The following is a 20,835-nucleotide window of genomic DNA, read 5'->3' as shown; positions in this document are numbered from 1 at the left end:
GCTGGGCCGCCGCAGCCGCCGGCCCGCAGCCCGGCCCCTAGGCGCCGGAACTAGGACGCCCGCAGCCTCGGGCACAGCGGTTTCTAGGTCCTGCGGCCGCCGCCGAGGCCTGGACCGCCCCAAGGTGGGCGGTCGATGCACCGGCGACTCGAGGCGCCCTGATGTGCGGGACCTCAGGGGACCCGGAGTTCAGTTACCCTGCGCGATTTGGCCCAAACACGAACTGGGGCAGGGGGTGGCCTCAAGGAGAAGGTCCCGGGAAACGTAGGGCTAGATGTCTCCTAGAGGCGCGGTGGACCGCGCGAACTGTAGTCGCGAGTGGCGCCAGCCTCGCCCCCTGGCAGAGCTCCTCTGCCCACGACTTGCCACCCTGCCGTGGCTGTCCCTGCGCAGAGCGGGCTCCTCCGCCCGGAACCGAGCCTCTGCCGTAGGCTGGGATCGCTCCGCGCCCCTTGGACCAGAATCTGTGAGCAGCAGGGATGGTGCCAGGCCAGGGGGAGGGGAAAGGCCACGCAGCGCCAAACTGGCTGTGGTCCGGGGACTGGAGTCAGCGGCCAGACGGATTCAAAGAAGAGTGTGGCATCCTTAGCGACAGAGCGGAGGATTCTGTGTGAGGACGGATACGTGACTCCTGTCAGGGCAAGGTGGAAGGCTGCGGCTCCTCCGGTGAGTCAGAAACTCGAAAGAAACCAAACGGAAGCGCCCGGCTGGCTCAGTGTAGCGTCGGACTCTTGATCTAGGTAGAGATTGTGAGTTCGAGCCCCACACTGGGTTTAAAGATTACCTTTTTTTTTTTTTTTTAAGAAGTAAACCACAAAGTCAGTTAAGAAAACTAGAATTTCAGAAGTTTTCTAGCCATTGAACAGGATAACAGGAATTTGAGAAGAGAGAACAGAGGAAATAAAATAGTGAGAATTATTAATACAAGAATATATCCTAAAATTGACAGACAGGAGTCTGATGAAAGTACAGTGAATGAAAGCATATAAAATGTAATGATAAATGTCAATATGATAAAAGCATCAGTGAATGAAAAAGATCTCTTCTAAGATATGTAATATGACAGTATCAAAGCATCAGGGAAGGCTGACTTCTACTACTAGCCAGCCTAGAATAAAGCCCTTACAGAGTTATCTCTCCCACTAACAACAACTTAACGCTCTGGACCAGACACAAAAAGGAACTACCCAAGAACTCAGGAATGTAAACAATAGCAAGTGGAGGAGGGTCAGATAAAAACAAAAAGGATGAACACAATAAAGGTTCCCTGCTGGCTTGGTGGTAGCACATGTGACTCTTGATCACAGGGTTGTGAGTTCTAAGCCCCACCTTGGAGAGAGGGCTTATTAAAAAAAAAAAAAAGAAAAAAAAAAAAGAGTGGCTCCTCAACTCAGGTCATGATCTCATGGTTCATGGGTTCAAGCCCCACATCAAGCTCCATGCTGACAGTGCAAGCCTGCTTGGGATTCTCTCTCTCCCTCTAATAAAAAATAAAAATAAAACTTAAAAATGTAAGAAAGAAATCGATTGCATTTAACATAAGAATGGATAATATGGAGGTATGTTTTCTGGAGTATTTATCTTTTTATCCCTTGGCTTTGACTGGAAGGAGGGCATGTCCCCAGAACTGCACTGGTGCAAACAGCAAAAGCTCTGAGAAACCCCTTGTCTAGCCAGAGGACTAGAAAAAGAGGCTCCTGAATGGGGGGTAGGGAAGTGCGGGAGTGAAATTTCCACTTTTTTCCCCCTCATCCCCTTTTTTCTCTCCTGACTTCGCACCAACACCAGTGCCGGTCATGAGGCTGCCCTGCCACTAGAGCAGTGTCAACAGAACCAAGAAAAGAAGCTCATAGGGTCCAAATTCTATATATGTCTCTACGTTTGACATTTCACCACAAAAGAGTTGTGTGACAGCTTGGGGAAGGTGGGCCACCCAAACTTTGACAGAAACCCACTCTTTCTAAACAGAGGACTGGCAAAGAAGACCCCTGGCAGTCACAGATACAGGGAAAATCCTGGATGAGCGATCTAGAGAGGATCCCCTAACTCTGTGAATGAACCGGCACAAGATCTACACTCACCATCAAGATGTACATGAGTGTTAGACTTTAGCATAATAAAGGCTCTGAGAAGTGATCTGTGATACCAACCATTATATAAAGTCCTAGACTGACCTCAGAGTGGCACGTGGGTGGGCATGCCCAAAGCAGTATAGCAAAGCCTTTGAAAACTGATATTGAACCCATGGCCCATAGAATGTTAAACATAAATTTCAGCCAAACCTAACTGGGCAATATTATATGTATATTGGGGTAACTATATATAATATGGTAATATTACATATATATGTAAAATCCAGATGATTTTATCAGAGTCTTAGCAAATAATATTAAAATATTAAAAATGTCCAGGATATAATCCAAAATTACTTGATACACAAAGAACCAGGAAAATGTAGTCTATTGTCAAGGGGAAAGAAGATCAACAGATGCCCAAGTCAAGATTGCTCAAATGTTAGAATTATCAGACAAAGACTATAAGAAGTTATCACACTATGCTACGTAGTGTGCTGGGTGAGGAAATAGAGTAGAAAAAGCCAGGTCAATGCCATGACACAATTTGGGACCCAGCTCCCATCTCTTCCGAAGACCTCAATTGCCTCTTTTTTTAGACACTCAAGAATAAGGAATTTTAGGGGCGCCTGGGTGGCTGAGTCAGTTAAGCATCTGGCTTTGGTTCAGGTCATGATCTCACGGTTTCTGAGTTTGAGCCCTGCGTCAGGCTCTGTGCTGACAGCTCAGAGCCTGGAGCCTGCTTCAGATTCTGTGTCTCCCTCTCTCTGACCCTCCCCTGCTCACAATGTCTCTCAAAAATAAATGAAAACAAAAAAGGAATTTTAAGATGACAAAAATGATCATGAATTGACACTGACTTGGCTTTGCTCCAATTTTATTTTTTATTTTGAAATTTTATTATTTATGTTGAAAGAGAGTGAGCAAGAGCAGGGGAGAGGCAGAAAGAGAATCCTGTGCTGACAGCATGATGCCCAACGTGGGGCTTGAACTCAGGAACCGTGAGATCATGACCTGAGCAAAATTAAAGAGTCAGTTTGCTTAACTGACTGAGCCACCCAGGCACCTCTGCTCCAGCAATTTAAAAAATATCTGGTGAATTTTTAAGGAATGTGATTCCTTCTACTTAGAGTTTTAAAAGGTTAGACTCTTTTAAGCTTCCTGGTGAATTCAAAATTTTACCATCCTATGCAGGCTCCATGTTCATCTTGGAGCTTGACCTGGGGATCATTACTTGAGCCAAAACCAAGAGTCAGACACTAAACAACTGACTGAGCCACCCAGGCGCCCCCTTTTTTTTTCTTTCTTTTTTAATGTTTGAGAGAGGGATAGAGAGAGCACGAGTTGGGGAGGGGCAAAGAGGGACAGAAAGAGATAATCACAAGCAGGTGTCACACTGCCAGGACAGAGCCTGATGTGGGGTTTGAACCCATGAACTAGGATCATGACCTGAGCTGAAACCAAGAGTTGAATGTTTACCCAACTGAGCCACCCAGGTATTCTGATATTCTCCTTCCTCCGTTATAGATTGGCCTTTTGTTCCTCTCAATGGCTCCTAAACGTTGCAGTGTCAAGTCTGCAAACTAAGCTTGTCTTCTCTAAACATATATTCCCCCTGAGTAATCTGATCCTATACCCTATCATTAATACTATCCTTTCAGGCTTAGGATTCCAAAGTGAGTTGCCGCCTCTTCTTATTTCCACTTAGAGTTGTCAAGTAAGCTTTTCAAATCTAATGTCCCCCAAGTGAAGGTTTGGGAAGTTGAGTGGTTTTTAATTTTTTTTTTGAGAGACAGAGACAGCATGAGCAGGGAAGGGTCAGAGAGAGAAAGGGAGAAACAGAATCTGAAACAGGCTCCAGGCTCTGAGCTAGCTGCCAGCACAGGGATCAATGCAGGGCTCGAACCCAGGAACCGTGAGATCATGACCTGAGCCAAAGCCTAACTGACTGAGCCACCCAGGGGCACCTGAATGGTTTATTTTAAATGGAACAACCGGCTGGGGGGGTGGGGGGCAGGTGCCTGGGGGGCTGTCAATTGAATGTCTGACTTCCACTCAGGTCATGATTTCACAGTTCATGGGTTTGAATCCCATATTGGGCTCTGTGCTGACAGCTCAGAGCCTGGAGCCTGCTTCAGATTGTGTCTCCTCTCTGTGCTCCTACCCTGCTCACATCCTGTCTCTCTCTCTCAAGAATAAATAAAAATTAAAAAATTAAAAAAGTAGGCTCCATACTGTCAGTGCAGAACCTGATATGGGTGGGCCTCGATCTCAGGAACAGTGAGATCATGACCTGAGTCGAAATCAAGAGGCAGATGCTTAACTGACTGAACCACTCAGGAATCCCCCAAAACTTAAATTTTAATGCGTAGTCTGTTCTTCTGGAAATGGACAGGACAGGGAAACTGATATTCCAAAATCAGTTTATCTGAAAAACAATGTTATATTATAGTTTGAGAACTAAAAGTTCTCAAAAATTTCTAAGCTCAAATGATATTGCAAAATAATGTTAGAAATGTAGACAGACCATATAGTGAATACCATTAACATGTAAAAACAAAACAGATTCAAATTATGTGATCATTTTTAATTTTAATAAAATAGATAATTTCATATTACATAGAGAGCAAGTTCATCCACTCATCATTGATAAAATTTTAGAAATATTTTCTATAAAAAGTTTAGTACTTGATTGGGAATGAATCCATTAGAACATGATTTCTATAGGTACAGTGTTCCCATCCTCACCCCATTCTTATTAATTTTGAGAAAATTTAAAAATACAGAAAAGTACAAAAAATAAGACGAGATATCCATATACCACAATCAGAATTATCCAGTATTTTGATATATTTACTAGCAGTCTTTAGTTTTTAAGAGAAATGGATATTTATATATAAAAATGAAATCCCCTTTAAAGAGTCCCCATTCCCTCCCGCCCCTCCCACACTCACCCCTTCCCCGCTCCACTCTTCACAAGCCACCACTACCAAGAGTTTGGTCTGTATCCTTCCAATCCATTTCAGAAACATTTTAAAAACATACATACATATATGTATCCATACCAATACATAGTACTGAATTTTGTGAGTAAAGTTTTAGTTAAAATTTACAAAAATGAATTGTAATATACGTTATTCTGCAACTTCATTTTCCCCCTTCAACATGATTTTTGAGATTTTCCTCTGTAATACATATAGATCTCATGTGTTAAATTTTACAGATATACAGTATTCCGTCATAAGTATTTTCCATTTTGTTCCTGATGGACATTTGTTTCCAACTTATGGCTAACTACAAATCATGCCACAGTAAGCAGACTGGTACATTATTTCCTAAGCATACAAATTCAGAGAAGAATTCTTGAGCTTATTATAAGGAATGTCTCCCTACTCCCAAGGTCATAACCATTTCAGTACACAGCTTTTTCGTATTCTTTTTTATCCTCTTGGTTCTTACCTCTGTTTATAGTTCATGGTCTGTTTTATTCCTTAGAGAACAAATTACCTCCAATAACTTTTTACATAGTCCCATTATCTTCTCACCTCCTATTGCCATTTCAATCATATTCTAAATTCTAATAGATGCATAGGTGTTTCCAGAATCTCTTGTGTTCTACTAAATCAATACCATAAAAGTCTCTTTCTTTCCAATACTTAAAAACTTATTTTTTTATTATATTGAAGATCTCCAGATAAATGCAGACAGCGATAAGAAGCATGATTAGTGGAAATGCGTCTAAAGTTTCAGCATTACCTGGGCCATCAGCTTTTTTGGGGGCCCAGGATTTTTATCATTTAAATGTCTTTCTTTTCAGTATGAATTCCATGGTGTCCAGTAAGTTTTTAGCTTTTGTTTTCCTCATTAGTGATACTTTCTTTCAGTATGATCATTTCTGATGTGCTGTGAGGCTTAAATTCCTGATGAAGGCTTTCTAATGTTTAAGATATTTACAGGGTTTTTAATGAGTATGAATTTTCTGGTGTCTAATATGGTGGGACTTCTGGCTAAAAGCTTTCCCACATTCACTACATTGATAAGGCTTCTTACCTGTGTGTATTCTCAAATGCAGAGCAAGGGTTGAGAACTGAGAGAAGGCTTTCCCACACTCGTTACAGCCATAGGGCTTCTCACCTGTATGGCTCCTCACATGCACAGTAAGAGAGGAGCTCTGAGAGAAGGCTTTCCCACATACGTTGCATTCGTAAGGTTTGTCACCTGAATGAATTCTCACGTGTACAATAAGTGATGTTCGTTGAGAGAAGGCTTTTCCACATTCATTACATTCATAGGGTTTCTCTCCAGTGTGAATGTTTTGATGTTTTATGAGGTACTTCTTCTGGCCAAAAGCTGTTCCACATTCATTACATTTAAAGGGTTTCTCTCCAATATGAATTTTCTCATGCTCGGTAAGGTTAGACTTGCCGCTGAAGGTTTTTCCACATTCCTTACACACAAAAGGCTTCTCTCCCGTGTGAGTTCTCTGGTGTCTGATGAGGTTTGACTTCTGAATGAAAGCTTTCCCACAATCCTTACACTCAAAAGGTTTCTCTCCAGTGTGAATTTTCTGATGGGTGAGAAGATTTTCCTTCTGGCTGAAGGATTTTCCGCACTCATTACATTCAAAAAGCTTCTCTCCAGTGTGGGTGTTCTGATGTTTAATAACATATTGTTTCTGGCTAAACGCTTTTCCACATTCATTACATTCAAAAGGCTTCTCTCTATTATGAAAATGCTCATGCTCGGTGAGATTTGATTTGTGGCTGAAGACTTTCCCACATACCTTACAGGCAAAGGGGTTTCCCCCACTACAAATTTTCTGCTGACTGAGGTGTGACATCTGAATGGAAGCTTTCCCACATTCACAAGGTTTCTCTCCAGTATGAACTTTTTGATGAATGAGGATTTACTTTCGGCTGAAGGGACTCCCACATTCCTTACACGTGTGGGGACTCTCTGTATAGGGCCTTTCAAATGCAGAGGAAAGGATAAAGTTCGAGAGAAAACTTTATCATACTCAGAACATTAAAAGCTTTCTGTCCAAGTATAAATTTTCTAATGCTCAACGAAGTTTTGTTATATTCACTGTTTCTCTCCAGTAAAAATTCCCTTCTGCTCAATGAGATCTGTCATCCAGCTAAAGGCTCTTCAAGAACAGGCTTTCTCTTACGCCTGACTTCTACATTGAAGTGTGGTGTGACAGGAGTGAAAGTTTTCCCACATTCAGTAAATTCATAGGGTTTCTCTACAGGGTCAAATGGATTTAACTGAAGACATTTCCACACTGACTTACATTTAAAGGGATTATCAGCATAAGGAGAAAGAGGCGGCAGGATTTTTCAACTAATTAAATTGGTGATTCTCTCCCACACAACTTCCCTCACAATTAAGTCTGAATTGCGTTTCAAACTCTTTCCAGGTAAGTTGAAAAGGTGTTGGCTTAAAGATAAAAGGTCTGAGATCAGAGGACGTGTCTTTCCAATTTTCTTATTTCACTGCTTTTTCCCTCAGTCTGTACTTTACTGGAGATGGATGCAACTTGCCTCTCAGGTCCTGTTGCCTCTACTTGCTCATCATCTTCTCAGGCTTCTTCTAAAATGGGGCACAAAGAATCACCATTTAATGGAGTTAATGTTATAAAGTGCTCAGTACTGTGCCTGACAAATGATAAGCACTCAATAATGTTAGCTTTATATTCTCATTATTTATATAATTTATTACTAGTCATAAAATTGTGGATGGTGTTTTGGGATGAACTTTGGAAGCCCATCTCACCGTAAGATAAGAGCCTCATGAACAATGTCACCGAGTTACTTCTGAGAAGAAAACCCTTGTGGAGGTATCTTCATAGAAAATTAACATGCATGGGCACACAAAGCTTAAGAATTACACTTGAAAAATAATCTTTCCCATTAATTAGCTCAGCAAATTGAATGTCACAAACAACAAAGACTTAATAAGTAGAATAAAAAGATGACATAAAATTGAGAAAGTCTTCCAGGATGCCTAAGAAAAGGGAAGGAATTAACCAACAACTCCTTTGTTCCAAAATCTCATTAAAAAGAAAAGGGTACAAGCTCACAAGAAAAAAGGGTAGGATCAGAGACATCAGTGTACACAGACACTAACACATTTTGCAATAACATAAACGCACACAGAATATTTGCAACACAGCAGAGCTGAGGAAGTTCAGGTATGTAAAGAAGCTACAGAAGATGATGCAGATGTCAAGCAAGCCAATTTACGGCACAAAACATCAGGCAGACTCAGGAAATGGGAGGGAATCAAGTACCTCAAAAGAAGGAATAAAGGATGATAGCTGAAAAAAAGGTCACTGTAAGTTGCAACTGGAGCACTGTCTCCCAGCCAGGAGGACGACGGACCTCTCCTTTGTATGAATGGAAATTATTCTTTGCAGAAATTTATTGAGAGAAGCTCCAGACTCCAGGGCACCCAGCAAATGAGAGGACCAGAGAGAAGTGCTACACAGAAATCAATGGGACTAAATGTATGCATAATATGGTGGAACGTCCAAGATATTCTACAGCTGATGCCAAAAAATGTTGTCAACCAGGTAACTACACATGTGAGCAGGATATGAAAGGCTCCTTCTCTGGAGAATCTGAAAGGCCCATGAAAAACCTCAGTAGGATACCCTTCCAAGATGGTTATTTGTCACTTGCACTCATTTTTTTGGTTGTTGTTTAAGCTAAAATAACGGACCTGGCCGCCAGGGGCTCAAACTCACAACCCTGAGATCAAGAGTTGCATGCTCACCAATTAAGCCAGCCAGGCATTTATTTTCCAAGAAAAAGAAAAAGAGACACACACGTGCGTGCGCGCGCACGCACACGCACACACACACACACACACACACACACACACACACACACACAGAATCTAAAGCAGGCTCCAGGCCGTGAGCTGTTAGTGCAGAGCCTGACGGGGGGCTAGAACACACAAGCCATGAGATCACGACCTGAGCCAAAGTCAGATGCTTAACTGACTGAGCCATCCAGGAGCCCCACTTTTTCTTTAAACTTTTATTTGCATGATTTTATGCAGAATTTACTCCCCAGCCATTAAGTTTTTGTTTCTTCAGGGCTATCTTTTTCTTTTTTCTTTTAAGTTTATTCACTTTGAGAAAGAGAGAATGAGGACTTGAAGGGCAGAGAGAGGGAGAGAGAATCCCAAGCAGGCTCAAGCCATCAGCACAGAGCCCAATGTGAGGCTCACTCTCACGAACCATGGGATCACGATCTGAGTAGAAATCAAAAGCTGGACGCTCAACCGACTGTCACCTAGGCGCCCTGGGACATCTGTTTCTTCTGTGCAACCTACTCTTCTGGTTTAGGAACAATTTGCTCTTCTTCAGTGAGGATCATCTCACTGTGGCAGGGAGAGCTCATGCATGGGTTAATCCAACCATGAGCCCTCAAAGTTCTATGCTGCATCTTGGGGGCTTTGTTCACCTGATGTGCTCAATGACCAGAGAATCTATATCTTAACCTTTAAGTTTAGCATTATTCTCTGCATTTTTAAGTGCATACAATAAAAATTCAGCACTCTTTTTGGGCCACTGATCCCATGTCAGCTCCACTGTTTGGCCTGGGCACACCTACCCACTCTACCATTGTGACAGAATGACACACATTGCTTCTGCAGAGTGACCTCCTTCCGACACTTGGTGGCTTTTCTGATATGCATACCCTTGATGGCCTGGGCAATTTCACATGTGTTCTTAAAGTGAACATAAAGATGTGAACCCCTTGATTTGCATGATTTCATAGGGTTTTCTGGGCCAAGTGGATAGGGAACCATTTTTGGAGATCAACTCTGGCCACTTAAGGAAGAGCTGCGTTTCACTTTTGATTCACTGAAACCTACCCAGGCATTAAAGAGCTTATGATAATCTTTCAGTGAATCAGTGTTAAATATGCCTGTACAGACAATATTCCACACATTTGAGGAACCAAGAAAGATCAATAACAAAAGTAAAAGAGGGGCACCTGGGTGGCTCGGTTGGTTGAGCATCTGACTCTTGATTTCACAAGTCATGATCTCATGGTTTGTGGGATCAAGCCCCATGTCAGAGTCTATGCAGACAGGGCAGAGCCTGCTTGGGATTCTCTCTCTGCCTCTCCCCCACTCACATTTTCTCTCTCTCTCAAAAATAAATAAACTTTAAAAAATTTTAAACATTTAAAAAAGAAAAATAAAGTCTGAGGAAGTAAAGGTAAGGCACACAGCAACAAAACCTAAAACCAAGCAGATAGACGGTCTTTTATCAGAAGAACAATAACAGGGTTCTGTAAACAAGAAACAAAAAGTTCCTTTCATCTGAAGACGAGTGGGAAGGCAGACTGTATTATTCACTAATAACATGATCATCTTACTGCAGAAAGATTACACTGCTTCACCCTAGTAAACTATATGAAATATAACACAATGACAAGTATTTCCTGGTAGAAGCTTTAAGCTTTAAGACAAATTTGGGGGCATCTGGCTGGTTCAGTCAGTGGGTGTGCAACTCCTGATCTATCGGTTGTGAGTTCAAGTTCCACATTGGGTTAGAGATTACTTAAAAATAAAATCTTAAAAAAAAAAAGATGATGACAAACTCAATGCCAGTTACTCAAAAAATTAAACAGAACTAACTGTATGATCCAGCAATTTCACTTCTGGGAATATCTCCCAAGAAAATGAAAACACTAAGACAAAAAGATATATGCACTCCCATGTTTACGGCATTATTTACAACAGCTGAGATATGGAAACAGTCTAAATGTCCATCAACAGACGAACAAATAGAGAAATATGATACATATATGCAATGGAATATTTTTCAGCCATAAAAAAGAGAATGAAATCTTGCCATTTGTGACAACATAGATGGAACTTGAGGGCATGATGGTAAATGAGAGAAGTCAGTCAGAAAAAGACAAATATTGTATGACCTCATTTATATGTGGATTCTTAAACAAACTAACAAACAACAAAACAAGCTCATAGAGAGAGAACAGACTGATGGTTGCCAGAGGTGGGGTGGGCAAAATAGGTGAAAAAGACCATACGTACAATTTCCAGTTATAAAATAAGTCATGAGGACGTAATGTAAAGCATGGGGACTCCTGTTAGAGATACTGTATTGTTTAGACTTACTGTGATGGTCATTTCATAATATATACAAATATCAAATTACTATGTAATACATCTGAAACTAATATAAGAAATTTTTTAAGAAAGATAAATTCAGAACACAAACCAAGGTAATATATTAACTGAGTGAAGTTAAGTTCCAGAAAACAAAAGGAGAAAACTGATTAAAGGAAACATTCAAAGAAAAACAAAAAAACTTCCTCTAAGTCATGAATCTCTAGGGTACACTAAGGGGCGCCTGGGTGGCTCAGTCAGTAAAGTGTCTGACTTCGGCTCAGGTCATGATTGCACAGTTCATGAGTTCGAGCCCTGTGTTGAGCTCTGTGCATACAGCTCAGACCCTGGAGCCTGCTTTAGATTCTGTGTCTCCTTCTCTCTTTGCCCCTCCTCTACTCCTGCTCTCTCTCTCTCTCTCTCTCTCTCTCTCTCTCTCTCACTCTCTCAAAAATAAACAAACATTAAACATTTTTTTAAATAAATAAAAAATAAAGGGCACTCTTAGTACCCTGAATGATAAATAATGTAAGATGCATACTTAGATGTAGCACTATGACTTTTCAAAAGAAAAAATAAAGGGACCATAAATTAAAATAAACCAAACTACAATATATATGTATACGTATCACCCAACTACACACACACATATATTATCACTCAAAGGAACAGGAATCGAATGGCACCAAATATCTCAACAGAAACACAAGAAGCTACACGACAAAATTCTGAAGGAAAATTCTAAGCTTAGCCTACCAATCTAATGGGACAAAGGCATTTTTTCAGATATGCAAATGTTAAAAAAAATTTTACCCCAATGCACCTTTCCTCTCAGGATGCTACTAGATGTGCTCCACTAAAATTAGTACACATGGAAGGCAACAGATACAGAATCCAAAAAATGGGGAAATAACATGGGGAAGACAATGAAAAAAAAGGCCTTTGATAATGGTGACAAAAAACTATAAGATAAGAGCGTTCAGGTCAAAGTACAGTCAGTTCAGACTTGGAAAGGAGGACAAACATTCTACAAGTAAATCTCCAGGGGGAAAAAATGAAAATAAATTTCTCCATGCATTTGCCCATATGGAAACTAGTTTTTAGAAGGCTTCTAAATATTCTACGGACTCCAAGGGAGTCTGTGCTAAGTACAGAAAACCAAGCAAACAAATGTGACAAATATAAATTTCATGAAAAGAAATCAAGTATAATGACAAAATTCTATTCTATACTTGTACATGAAAGGATGATAGTTATCTTAAGATGATGTCTTAAATCATCTTGAGTTATGAGTAAACTAGGCACTTTTTTCATGGAATATCATTTTTGTTTTATTTCACAGGGCACTGTTTTCACAGAGCACCATTAATTTATTAATGACTACCTTACAAATTACAGTTATTAACACTTGGGTATTATTCAGTAGGTACTTTCTTGAGACAGAACCAATTGAGACAACCATTTCAAGGAAAACAACAGACAGCACACGTTGCCAATGATAAAATTTGAGTTTCCAAGCAAAAATGAAGAGATTTGGAATGCGTGAGTGGCTTGGTCAGTTGAGCATCTGACTTTGGTTCAGGTCATGACCTTACTGCTCGCAAATCAGAGCCCTGCATCGGGCTCGCTGCTGTCAGCACAGAGCCTGCTTCAGACCCTCTGGCCCCTTCTCTGCCTCTCTCCCCTGCTTGCGCTCTTTCTCTCTCAAAATTAAAGTTTTTAAAACCTGTATCTTCCACGATGAGATCAATAACTTCCCAATACTTAAAAGACTTTTTTAATGAGATTGGAGGTGATAGTAACAAATATGATGTTTTGATATTATATGGTGAGACACCATATATCAAATATTTGATAAGATAATATCAAATATTTGAAAGATATGCATAACTCAATTGACAAATGCATGATGTTACAGAAGTCATGCATAGGTAAGAGATCCAGTCAAATTTTAAGACAGACCAATAGATTTTATCTAAGAGAACAAAAGAATAAAGTTTCAAATTCCATATCGTAGCTAATCTTGACAAAATTATTTGTCACATATTGGCTGGCATAGTACCAAAGAATATCCACAATTATCTCAAAAGATACCTACTGAAGTATTTCTTCCTTTTCCAACTTCATTTGTGTGATGCCACAATTTTGTCATATACTTTAACCAAAATAACAGGTTATATAAAAGCGGAAATGAAAATCTAGCTGTCTTCTATAAATCAGACATTAAAGGTACTTAAAGATATGCAAAAAACATCTGTCACTTTTCCCAATTTTTTTCATTTTGGAAAATTATTTTTATTAAGAAATAATTTAAGGGGCGCCTGGGTGGCTCAGTCGGTTAAGCCTCCGACTTCGGCTCAGGTCAGAACTCACATTTGTGGGTTCGAGCCCCGCGTCAGGCTCTGTGCTGACAGCCAGCTCAGAACCTGGAGCCTGCTTCCTCTTCTGTGTCTCCTTCTCTCTCTGCCCCTCCCCCTCTCATGCTCTGTCTCTCTCAAAAATAAATAAAACATTAAAAAAATTGAAAAAAAAAAGAAATAATTTAAGTTTACAGGTAATGGGATTATTATTTTTAAATAAATACATTCTTAAAGCTTCTAAATTTTACTTGGCAGAAAGAGACAGAGATGCAGAATGAGGTAGTCTCCAGGCACTAAGCTGTCAGCACAGAGCCTGAGATCGTGACCCGAGCCAAAATTGGACACTTAACTGCCTGAGCCACCCAGGTGCCCTTCAATTTTACTTATTTGTTTTTTAAATGTCTATTTATTTTTGAAAGAGACAGACAGAGGAGAGACAGAGAGAGAGGGAGACACAGAATCCAAAGCAGGCTGCAGGCTCTAAGCTGTCAGCACAGGGCCCAACATGGAGCTCAAACCCACAAACCGTGAGATCATGACCTAAGCTGATGTTGGACACTTAACTGAGCCACCCAGATGCCCCTAAAAACATTTTTTTTAACATTTATTTTTTGAGAGACAGAGACAGAGTGTGAACAGCAGAGAGAGGGGGAGTCACAGAATCTGAAGGAGGCTCCAGGCTCCAAACTGACAGCATAGATCCTGACGTGGGGCTTCAGCTCTTGAACTGACAAGATCATGACCTGAGCTGAAGTCAGACACTTAACTAAATGAGCCACGCAAGCACTGCTCAACATGTTCATAATACAGACTCCATACACCAAAATATAAAAATATCTAAGAATTTACTCAGGACTTTTGAATTTCTATGAAAATGTAAGAAAGGATGGACAAAAGGAAGATCAGTAAAAGAGGAACATGTTTAAATGATAAGACCTGAATAGGTAGAACAGTTCATTACCAAAAGCCAAGATTCAAAGCATTTTATAGAGAGAAGAAAATGTATTCATATTTACACTTACATTAGCTAGTATGTCCTCTCTTGATTAGATTTAAGTGTATCTTTTTAAAGCCTTTGCTGACCATATCTCAAGGACCATGAGATAAGAAATAAGACATACTAGGAAATTGGTTTTAGGTAATCCCTGGACCTGAAAATAATGAGCTGAAATCTCCAAATTAGGTATTTTATTAATGAATTCACGTCTCACACACACACACACACACACACACACACACACACACACAAATGGAACAATTGTATATACTGTAAATAGTTTTGTAAAATTATGGTGGGAGAGACAGTAAGGCTGGAGATGCCAAAATAAAAATTGATACTATAGAGTTACTTCTAACTTTGGAATAAATGAGTCTTCAACTGGGATTTATCTCATAAAGAGAAGGAGCCCTGAGGGGTGCCTAGGTGGCTCAGTCAGCTAAGTATCCAACTCTTTATTTCAGCTCAAGTCATGCTCTCACAGTTCATGGGGTTGAGTTCCACATGAGGCTCTGCGTTGACAGTGTGGAGGCTGTTTGGTTTTCCCTCTCTCTGCCCCTTCCCCCTCACCCCCCCCTCTCAAAATAAATAAACTTTAGGGACCTGGGTGGCTCAAGTCAGTTAAGCTTTGGACTCTGGCTCAGGTCATGATGTCACAGTTCCTAAGTTTGAGCCCCCAACTGGCTCTCTGCTACCAGTGCAGAGCCTGCTTTGGTTCCTCTGTCCTCCTCTCTGCCCCTCTCCGTCACATGCATGTGCTCTCTCTCTCAAAAATAAAATAAACTTTAAAAAACAAAAAAGAGAGAAGGAGGAAAGGCAGAATGCTCTGTTTGAGGAGCCACCTCCAGTAACGGGGGGGCGCGGGGGGGGGAACAAAGACAAGAAAACACTTAAAAAGACACAGCAGTATCTCAGGTCATCAAAGTACCAATCAAGAAGTAGGAGAGAATTCCTATGTGACTCAAACATAGCATAAATAGATCCTTTCTTCTAAAATGGTAAAATAAGAACATTTCTGCCCACTTTTGACATCTGTGAAGGAAAAAGAAAAACAGGAAAAAAGGGGGGGAATTGCACTGTTGATAAGAATAGGAAATAGCTATAATTCTAATGTCATATGAGAAAGGATGTTAGCAGGCAGCTGCCACTGCTGTTTTTAGGAAGAGCTCCCATATACAATGTTCTCTGAAAACATAAGGCACAGCCTCAAGGACCAAATCACCTCCTTGTTTTTAACGGAATCCAGGAATGTAGGTTCAATGCAGAAGGCTTGGTGGACTCACCAGCATCCCTAAATGATGGGAAAAGTAGAACTGAGCAAGACAGAGACACCATCAATGAAGAAAGTAGCTTGTTAGTACAGCAAAATGGAAGTTCCCAACTTTGTATCTTCCTAAATTCCTGACTTGTATGTCTAACTGCCTACATGAATACGGACTTAGCCGATTAGAAGACATGTCAAAATCAACAAGTTTAAAAGAAACCTCTTGATCTCCGAAATTCCTGAAGTCTTCCTATCTCAGTAAATATTAATTCATTCTCTTCTAGGTAAAACCTTGGGAGTTTTCAATGTGATTCCTCTTCCTCTTATCACCAACACAATTTATCAACCAATCCTGTCAGCTCTTTCTTTAAAATATCTTAAGAATCTGACTTGTCACTAGCTCAACTACTATTTGCCTACCTAGATTACTGCAATAGCCTCTGATTAATCTCCTAGCCTTGGCCCCTATACCTTATTTTCTATACAGCAGCCAAAATATAATTCTGATCTTATTACTCCTCTGCTCAAAACCCTTTGATGGTCTCCCAAACCACTCAAAATAAAAGCCAAAGTCTAAGACTTGGCCTGTTACTTAACGAAACCTATTCTTATTCCCTTTTGCTCACTCGGTGCCAGCGTCCTCTGCCCTGGTCAATTTCTTGAACAGGAAACTCCAGCTTCTGTGGTTGTAACACTTTTTGTTCCTTCTGGATTAATGCTCTTCCATTAAATATGGCATGCCCCACTTGCACATTCTCCAAATCTTTTTTCCAAATGTCATCCTCTTGGAGACCTTTCCCTGACCAATGGATTAAAATTATAACAGCCAACTAGCCTGGTCTATGCTGGTATTCCTTGCTTTTTTTTTTCTCCAAGCACTCACCACCATGTGACAGAATATATATTTTTACTTATTTACTCACAAGTCTGTCTTCTTCAGGAAGGAGGAATTTTTGAAAGCTTTGATCACTGTTTCCTTCGTAACTGAAAGGGTGACTAATAACATCATTCAATAAATACTTGTGATTATATGAAAACATCATGTTGATGGAAAATGTAAACTGGTTTACTACTTTTGAGAACAACGTAATTACTACTGTTAAATCTAGAAACACAACTTTGAGTCAGCATTTCCACTTAGAATAAATTATTATGTAGTTGTAACCACGTATTTCTGCAAAGCAATACAAAAAAGTATATATACACTTGTGTGTTCAAACGTGTACGTCTGGAAACAACCTGAATGTCCATAAATAGGAGATAGGTTAAATAAATGTGTTGACAGAGAAACTCTCCCAGGAAAAACAAAACAAAACTATGGACACAATAGAATACATACCATCATTTATATGAAAAGGAAAACTAAGGGCGTATATACATATATATTCATATTTACAGCAGAGATAGTTTATTCACAGATTACCTCAAGGATACATATGAAACTCTTAAAAGTGACTGCATCTTTGAAAAAAAACTGTTAAGACTGAAAGTCAAAGCAAAGAGAAGACCTTTTCAGTATATACCTGAATGTTCAAAAGTTTTTTAAATTCATGCATTAAAAAAGACTCAGAATATTCACATGCACACATATACACATACAGCAAAGGCAGAAGTGATTTCTAAGGCAACAACTTCTGAAAGAGGTATATGGGGGCAGAAGAAAGGAAGGCAGCAGTTTGTTGATGTGTAATGGGGGAAGTGAAAGAGAAGCCAACAGGAAGCATGATTACAGATGTAAAATCTAATTTGGAGGCACTTAACCACTGAAATAATGAAAGAAGATGGTAAGTAATAACAATAGACTTAAGACCCATAAAAGACACTGCACGAGGCAAGGAGTCTATATACATTGGGAGGTAGGAGACTGAGGGTATCAGTGAAAGAGAGAACAATCACAGATGCATTACAAATAAACTATGAAGTGCTGACATCCAGAATAGAGGTAAGTGGGGCATGTGGCCCTCTAGAATCTAATTAAATAGAGTACTGAAGTGAAAAAAAAGATGACTGTAAATGTAGCTCAGGTCTCAGGTCTCTAAAGAATTCATACCAAGTCAATATTCCAAGTCTAGGGCCTGTAAGAAAACATCTTATGAGCATTTCAGATGCTGCCTGATTAACTGTGATCTGCCTTGTCATTCACTCACCTGAACAAATTTCCTTTCCACTTTGTTTCTCTACCATCCAGAGTTTGTCTTCTTGTTCCAACGCAGGATCACATACAGTGTGGCTGGATTATAACCTGCTACTGGGGAAATGACACAGCACTAAAATATTAATGCTGGGGCCAAAGTGCCATTCTAGAACTCAGGCTGAGCCCTGGGGCCTCCAGGCCTTGATGAGGAAGGTGCAGTTTCCAAGGATGCCCAAGGAAGTGGCCCTGTGAAAAAGAATGAAGTAATGACCTCTTGCTTTAGAGTTTAAAGCGCACACAATTATATAAGCAAAGGGACTAAGACTATTTGAATCCTAAATTTCAAACCCATACTCATTAAGCCATTTCAGTTTCCACACATCCAGAAATGGGGTACAAAAGAGAATTATTTCTCGGAATTTTACTTAACACAGAAAAGCTGTTCACACCTTATATGACTGGTTGCTATTGTTCTGTAGCACCACATTCCTACATAGGCTTCTGAGTGGATTTTAACCATGGCCCTTATTCCTGGATGAATTTAATACTCATCTCTGTGGCAATAGCAGCCTGTGCCTATCAGAACTAAGTCAGCAGGTTATGGGCAAGTAATAAATTATATCATGTATCTTGAATGTATCATAGATAAGCTGCTATATTACAATTGCCACTTCAGATAGCTGTGAAATTAGGTGATTAACTAGTTGGTACCTAACCTTCTAATTTCTGTATAAGTCTAATTACATGAAATAGAAGTGGGGGTTTTGATTTTTTACTTTGCTTTCCTGTTTGGAGTATCATTGTAACTACTGTATTGTAAATGACGGAAAATAATTGCATATGTTAAAAAAATAAATTGTATAAAAAAAATAAAAAAATAAATTTTCTGTAAACTAGAAAAAGAAAAAGAACTAAGTCAGCAGGATACAATGTGTAGGAAATTGTTCTTATAGTATTCAGGAATAAAGTTGCAAAACGTTCTCCTAGAGTCCTAATATTTACTTTGTATCATAATCTGAGTAAAACTATGTATTAGAAATGTTAAGTATATGTAAAAATTCTATGCTAAAATTTTCTAATTTTGCTACTGCACTGTGGTTACGAAAAACAATGTCCTTGGTCTTAGAAAATTCATGCTGAAGTACTTATAAAGGTAGCATGTGTGCACTTTAGTCTCAAATGGTTAAAAAAATTATACAGATACATACTTGGAAAAAGAGAGAAGGACAAAGCAAAAAACTGAAAAGTAAATGGTAAATTTGGGTGAAGAGTGTATGGAACTTTCTGAACCAATCCAACTTTTCTATAGAGTTGAAATCATAAAAAAAGCAAACTCCTGAGGCACCTGGGTGGCCAACTCTTGATGTCGGCTCAGGGTGTTCTCTCATGGTCGGGGTATCTAGCCCCACATTGAGCTCTGCAGAGCATGGAGCCTGCCTGGGATTCTCTCCCTCTCTCCCTCCCTCTCCCCGACTCATGCACTTTATCTCAAAATAAGTATAAAAGAAAAAAAAGCAGTTAAGCATCTGACTCTTGCTTTCAGCTCAGGTCATGATCTCACAGTTGGTGTATTCAAGCCCCGAGTCAGGATCTCTGCCAACATTGCAGAGCCTGCTTAGAATTCTCTCTCTCTCAAAATAAATAAACATTTTTTAAAAGGCGAAATCCTAAAAAACTTAAGTTACTACTTACACACATACACACTATTTACTATGTATTTTGAAAAGGGTTGGTCACCAATTTATGCTGAGGTGTGGCAGAGATGGAAGGCCAAGACCGTGATTTAAACATTACTGTACACATAAAGAAATAGGAGAGGGTGAGTTGGCTGAAGACGACCTTGCAGGAGAAAGAAGATGAAGTTTAATATTCTGGACATCCCAGAGAGTCAGGTTTCTGAGCAACATGCAGGCAGGTATATGCATTAGACAACTGCACATACACATAAGGAGCTCAGATAGGCCTATGAAGGAAATGGCAATTTGTCAGCTGTCAGAATATCAGTGCTGCTTAAGGCATGGGTAGAATGTGACTGTGACTGCTTCAAGAATATACACAGTATATGAAGAAGAATCAAGGACAGAATCCTACAAACACCAACAATGGAGGAGGCAAGGAAAGGTTTCGAAGAACATGTAGCTGCTAGGTTTTGAGTCTTTCAAGTACTTCTCCTGAAAACCATATAAAATATCAAGAATAATGGGGCTGTAAAACGAGTAGAGAGAATCTGTTCACTCCAAATTATATTATGTGTAGCCCCAAACACCCAAAATAGCAAATATGGTACAGGAACAACATTATGGTAGGCACAGCAAAAAAGACTACACAATGGTAAGACATCTTTGAGAGAACAGATCTCAGAATTAGCAAATACTTATTCTCAGAATGGCGGGAAGTGAGAACTGTTCCAACTCAGTCTAATTAATGAACAAATACAGGGACCAAAAACCCCCTCCCAAATTCCATGTAGAACCAAACAAGCTTACACAGGAAGTTGCAAAGCAGTCTAGGAAAAACTGGGAATTCTTGGGGGTATTCCAAGAATTAAAAAAACTCAGAAATCTGCAGCTAGTATTTCTTTACTAAATGAGTAAGGCCTGACCCTTAAAGGAAACTGATGAAAGCAAGACCTAGATTAAACAGAAAAGGACTGTGGGGGAAAGCCAGGAGTAGGCTTTGGGAGTACTTGGGAGAAAGGCATCCCCAGATTCTGCAACTTCTAAAGGTGAATGTATCATCCTAGAAGGCAAGTACTGTGGAGAATTACGGGAAACAGGGAGCCAGGCTAGGGTCACTGAGGCAAGGAACTCCTTTGCTTTATGTGGGAAGCTGCAAAGATTCAGCTGCTCGGCCAT

The 20,835-nt window shown here is 39.9% G+C and overlaps 1 protein-coding gene across 4 annotated transcripts in view; it reads right to left on the bottom strand.

Moving 5' to 3' along the window:
* Positions 1-5,031: 5,031 nt before the first annotated feature.
* ZNF146 (zinc finger protein 146) overlaps positions 5,032-20,835 on the bottom strand; it is a 22,907-nt gene continuing 7,103 nt past the window's right edge. For all 4 annotated transcript variants that reach the window (XM_029925979.1, XM_029925980.1, XM_029925978.1 and 1 more), the window contains exons 2-3: positions 17,994-18,226; positions 5,032-7,664 (exon numbers count right to left, since the gene is read on the bottom strand). In XM_029925979.1, coding sequence (XP_029781839.1) covers positions 6,034-6,912 — 879 coding nt within the window. In that variant the 5' untranslated portion in view covers positions 6,913-7,664; positions 17,994-18,226 and the 3' untranslated portion in view covers positions 5,032-6,033. The remainder of the gene's footprint in view (positions 7,665-17,993; positions 18,227-20,835) is intronic.

The sequence above is a fragment of the Suricata suricatta genome, chromosome 16 (assembly GCF_006229205.1).
Source record: "Suricata suricatta isolate VVHF042 chromosome 16, meerkat_22Aug2017_6uvM2_HiC, whole genome shotgun sequence".
NCBI classification, from domain to species: Eukaryota; Metazoa; Chordata; class Mammalia; order Carnivora; family Herpestidae; genus Suricata; species Suricata suricatta.
Note: the sequence above shows the minus strand (reverse complement) of the source record. Positions and strands in the feature narration are given on the sequence as shown.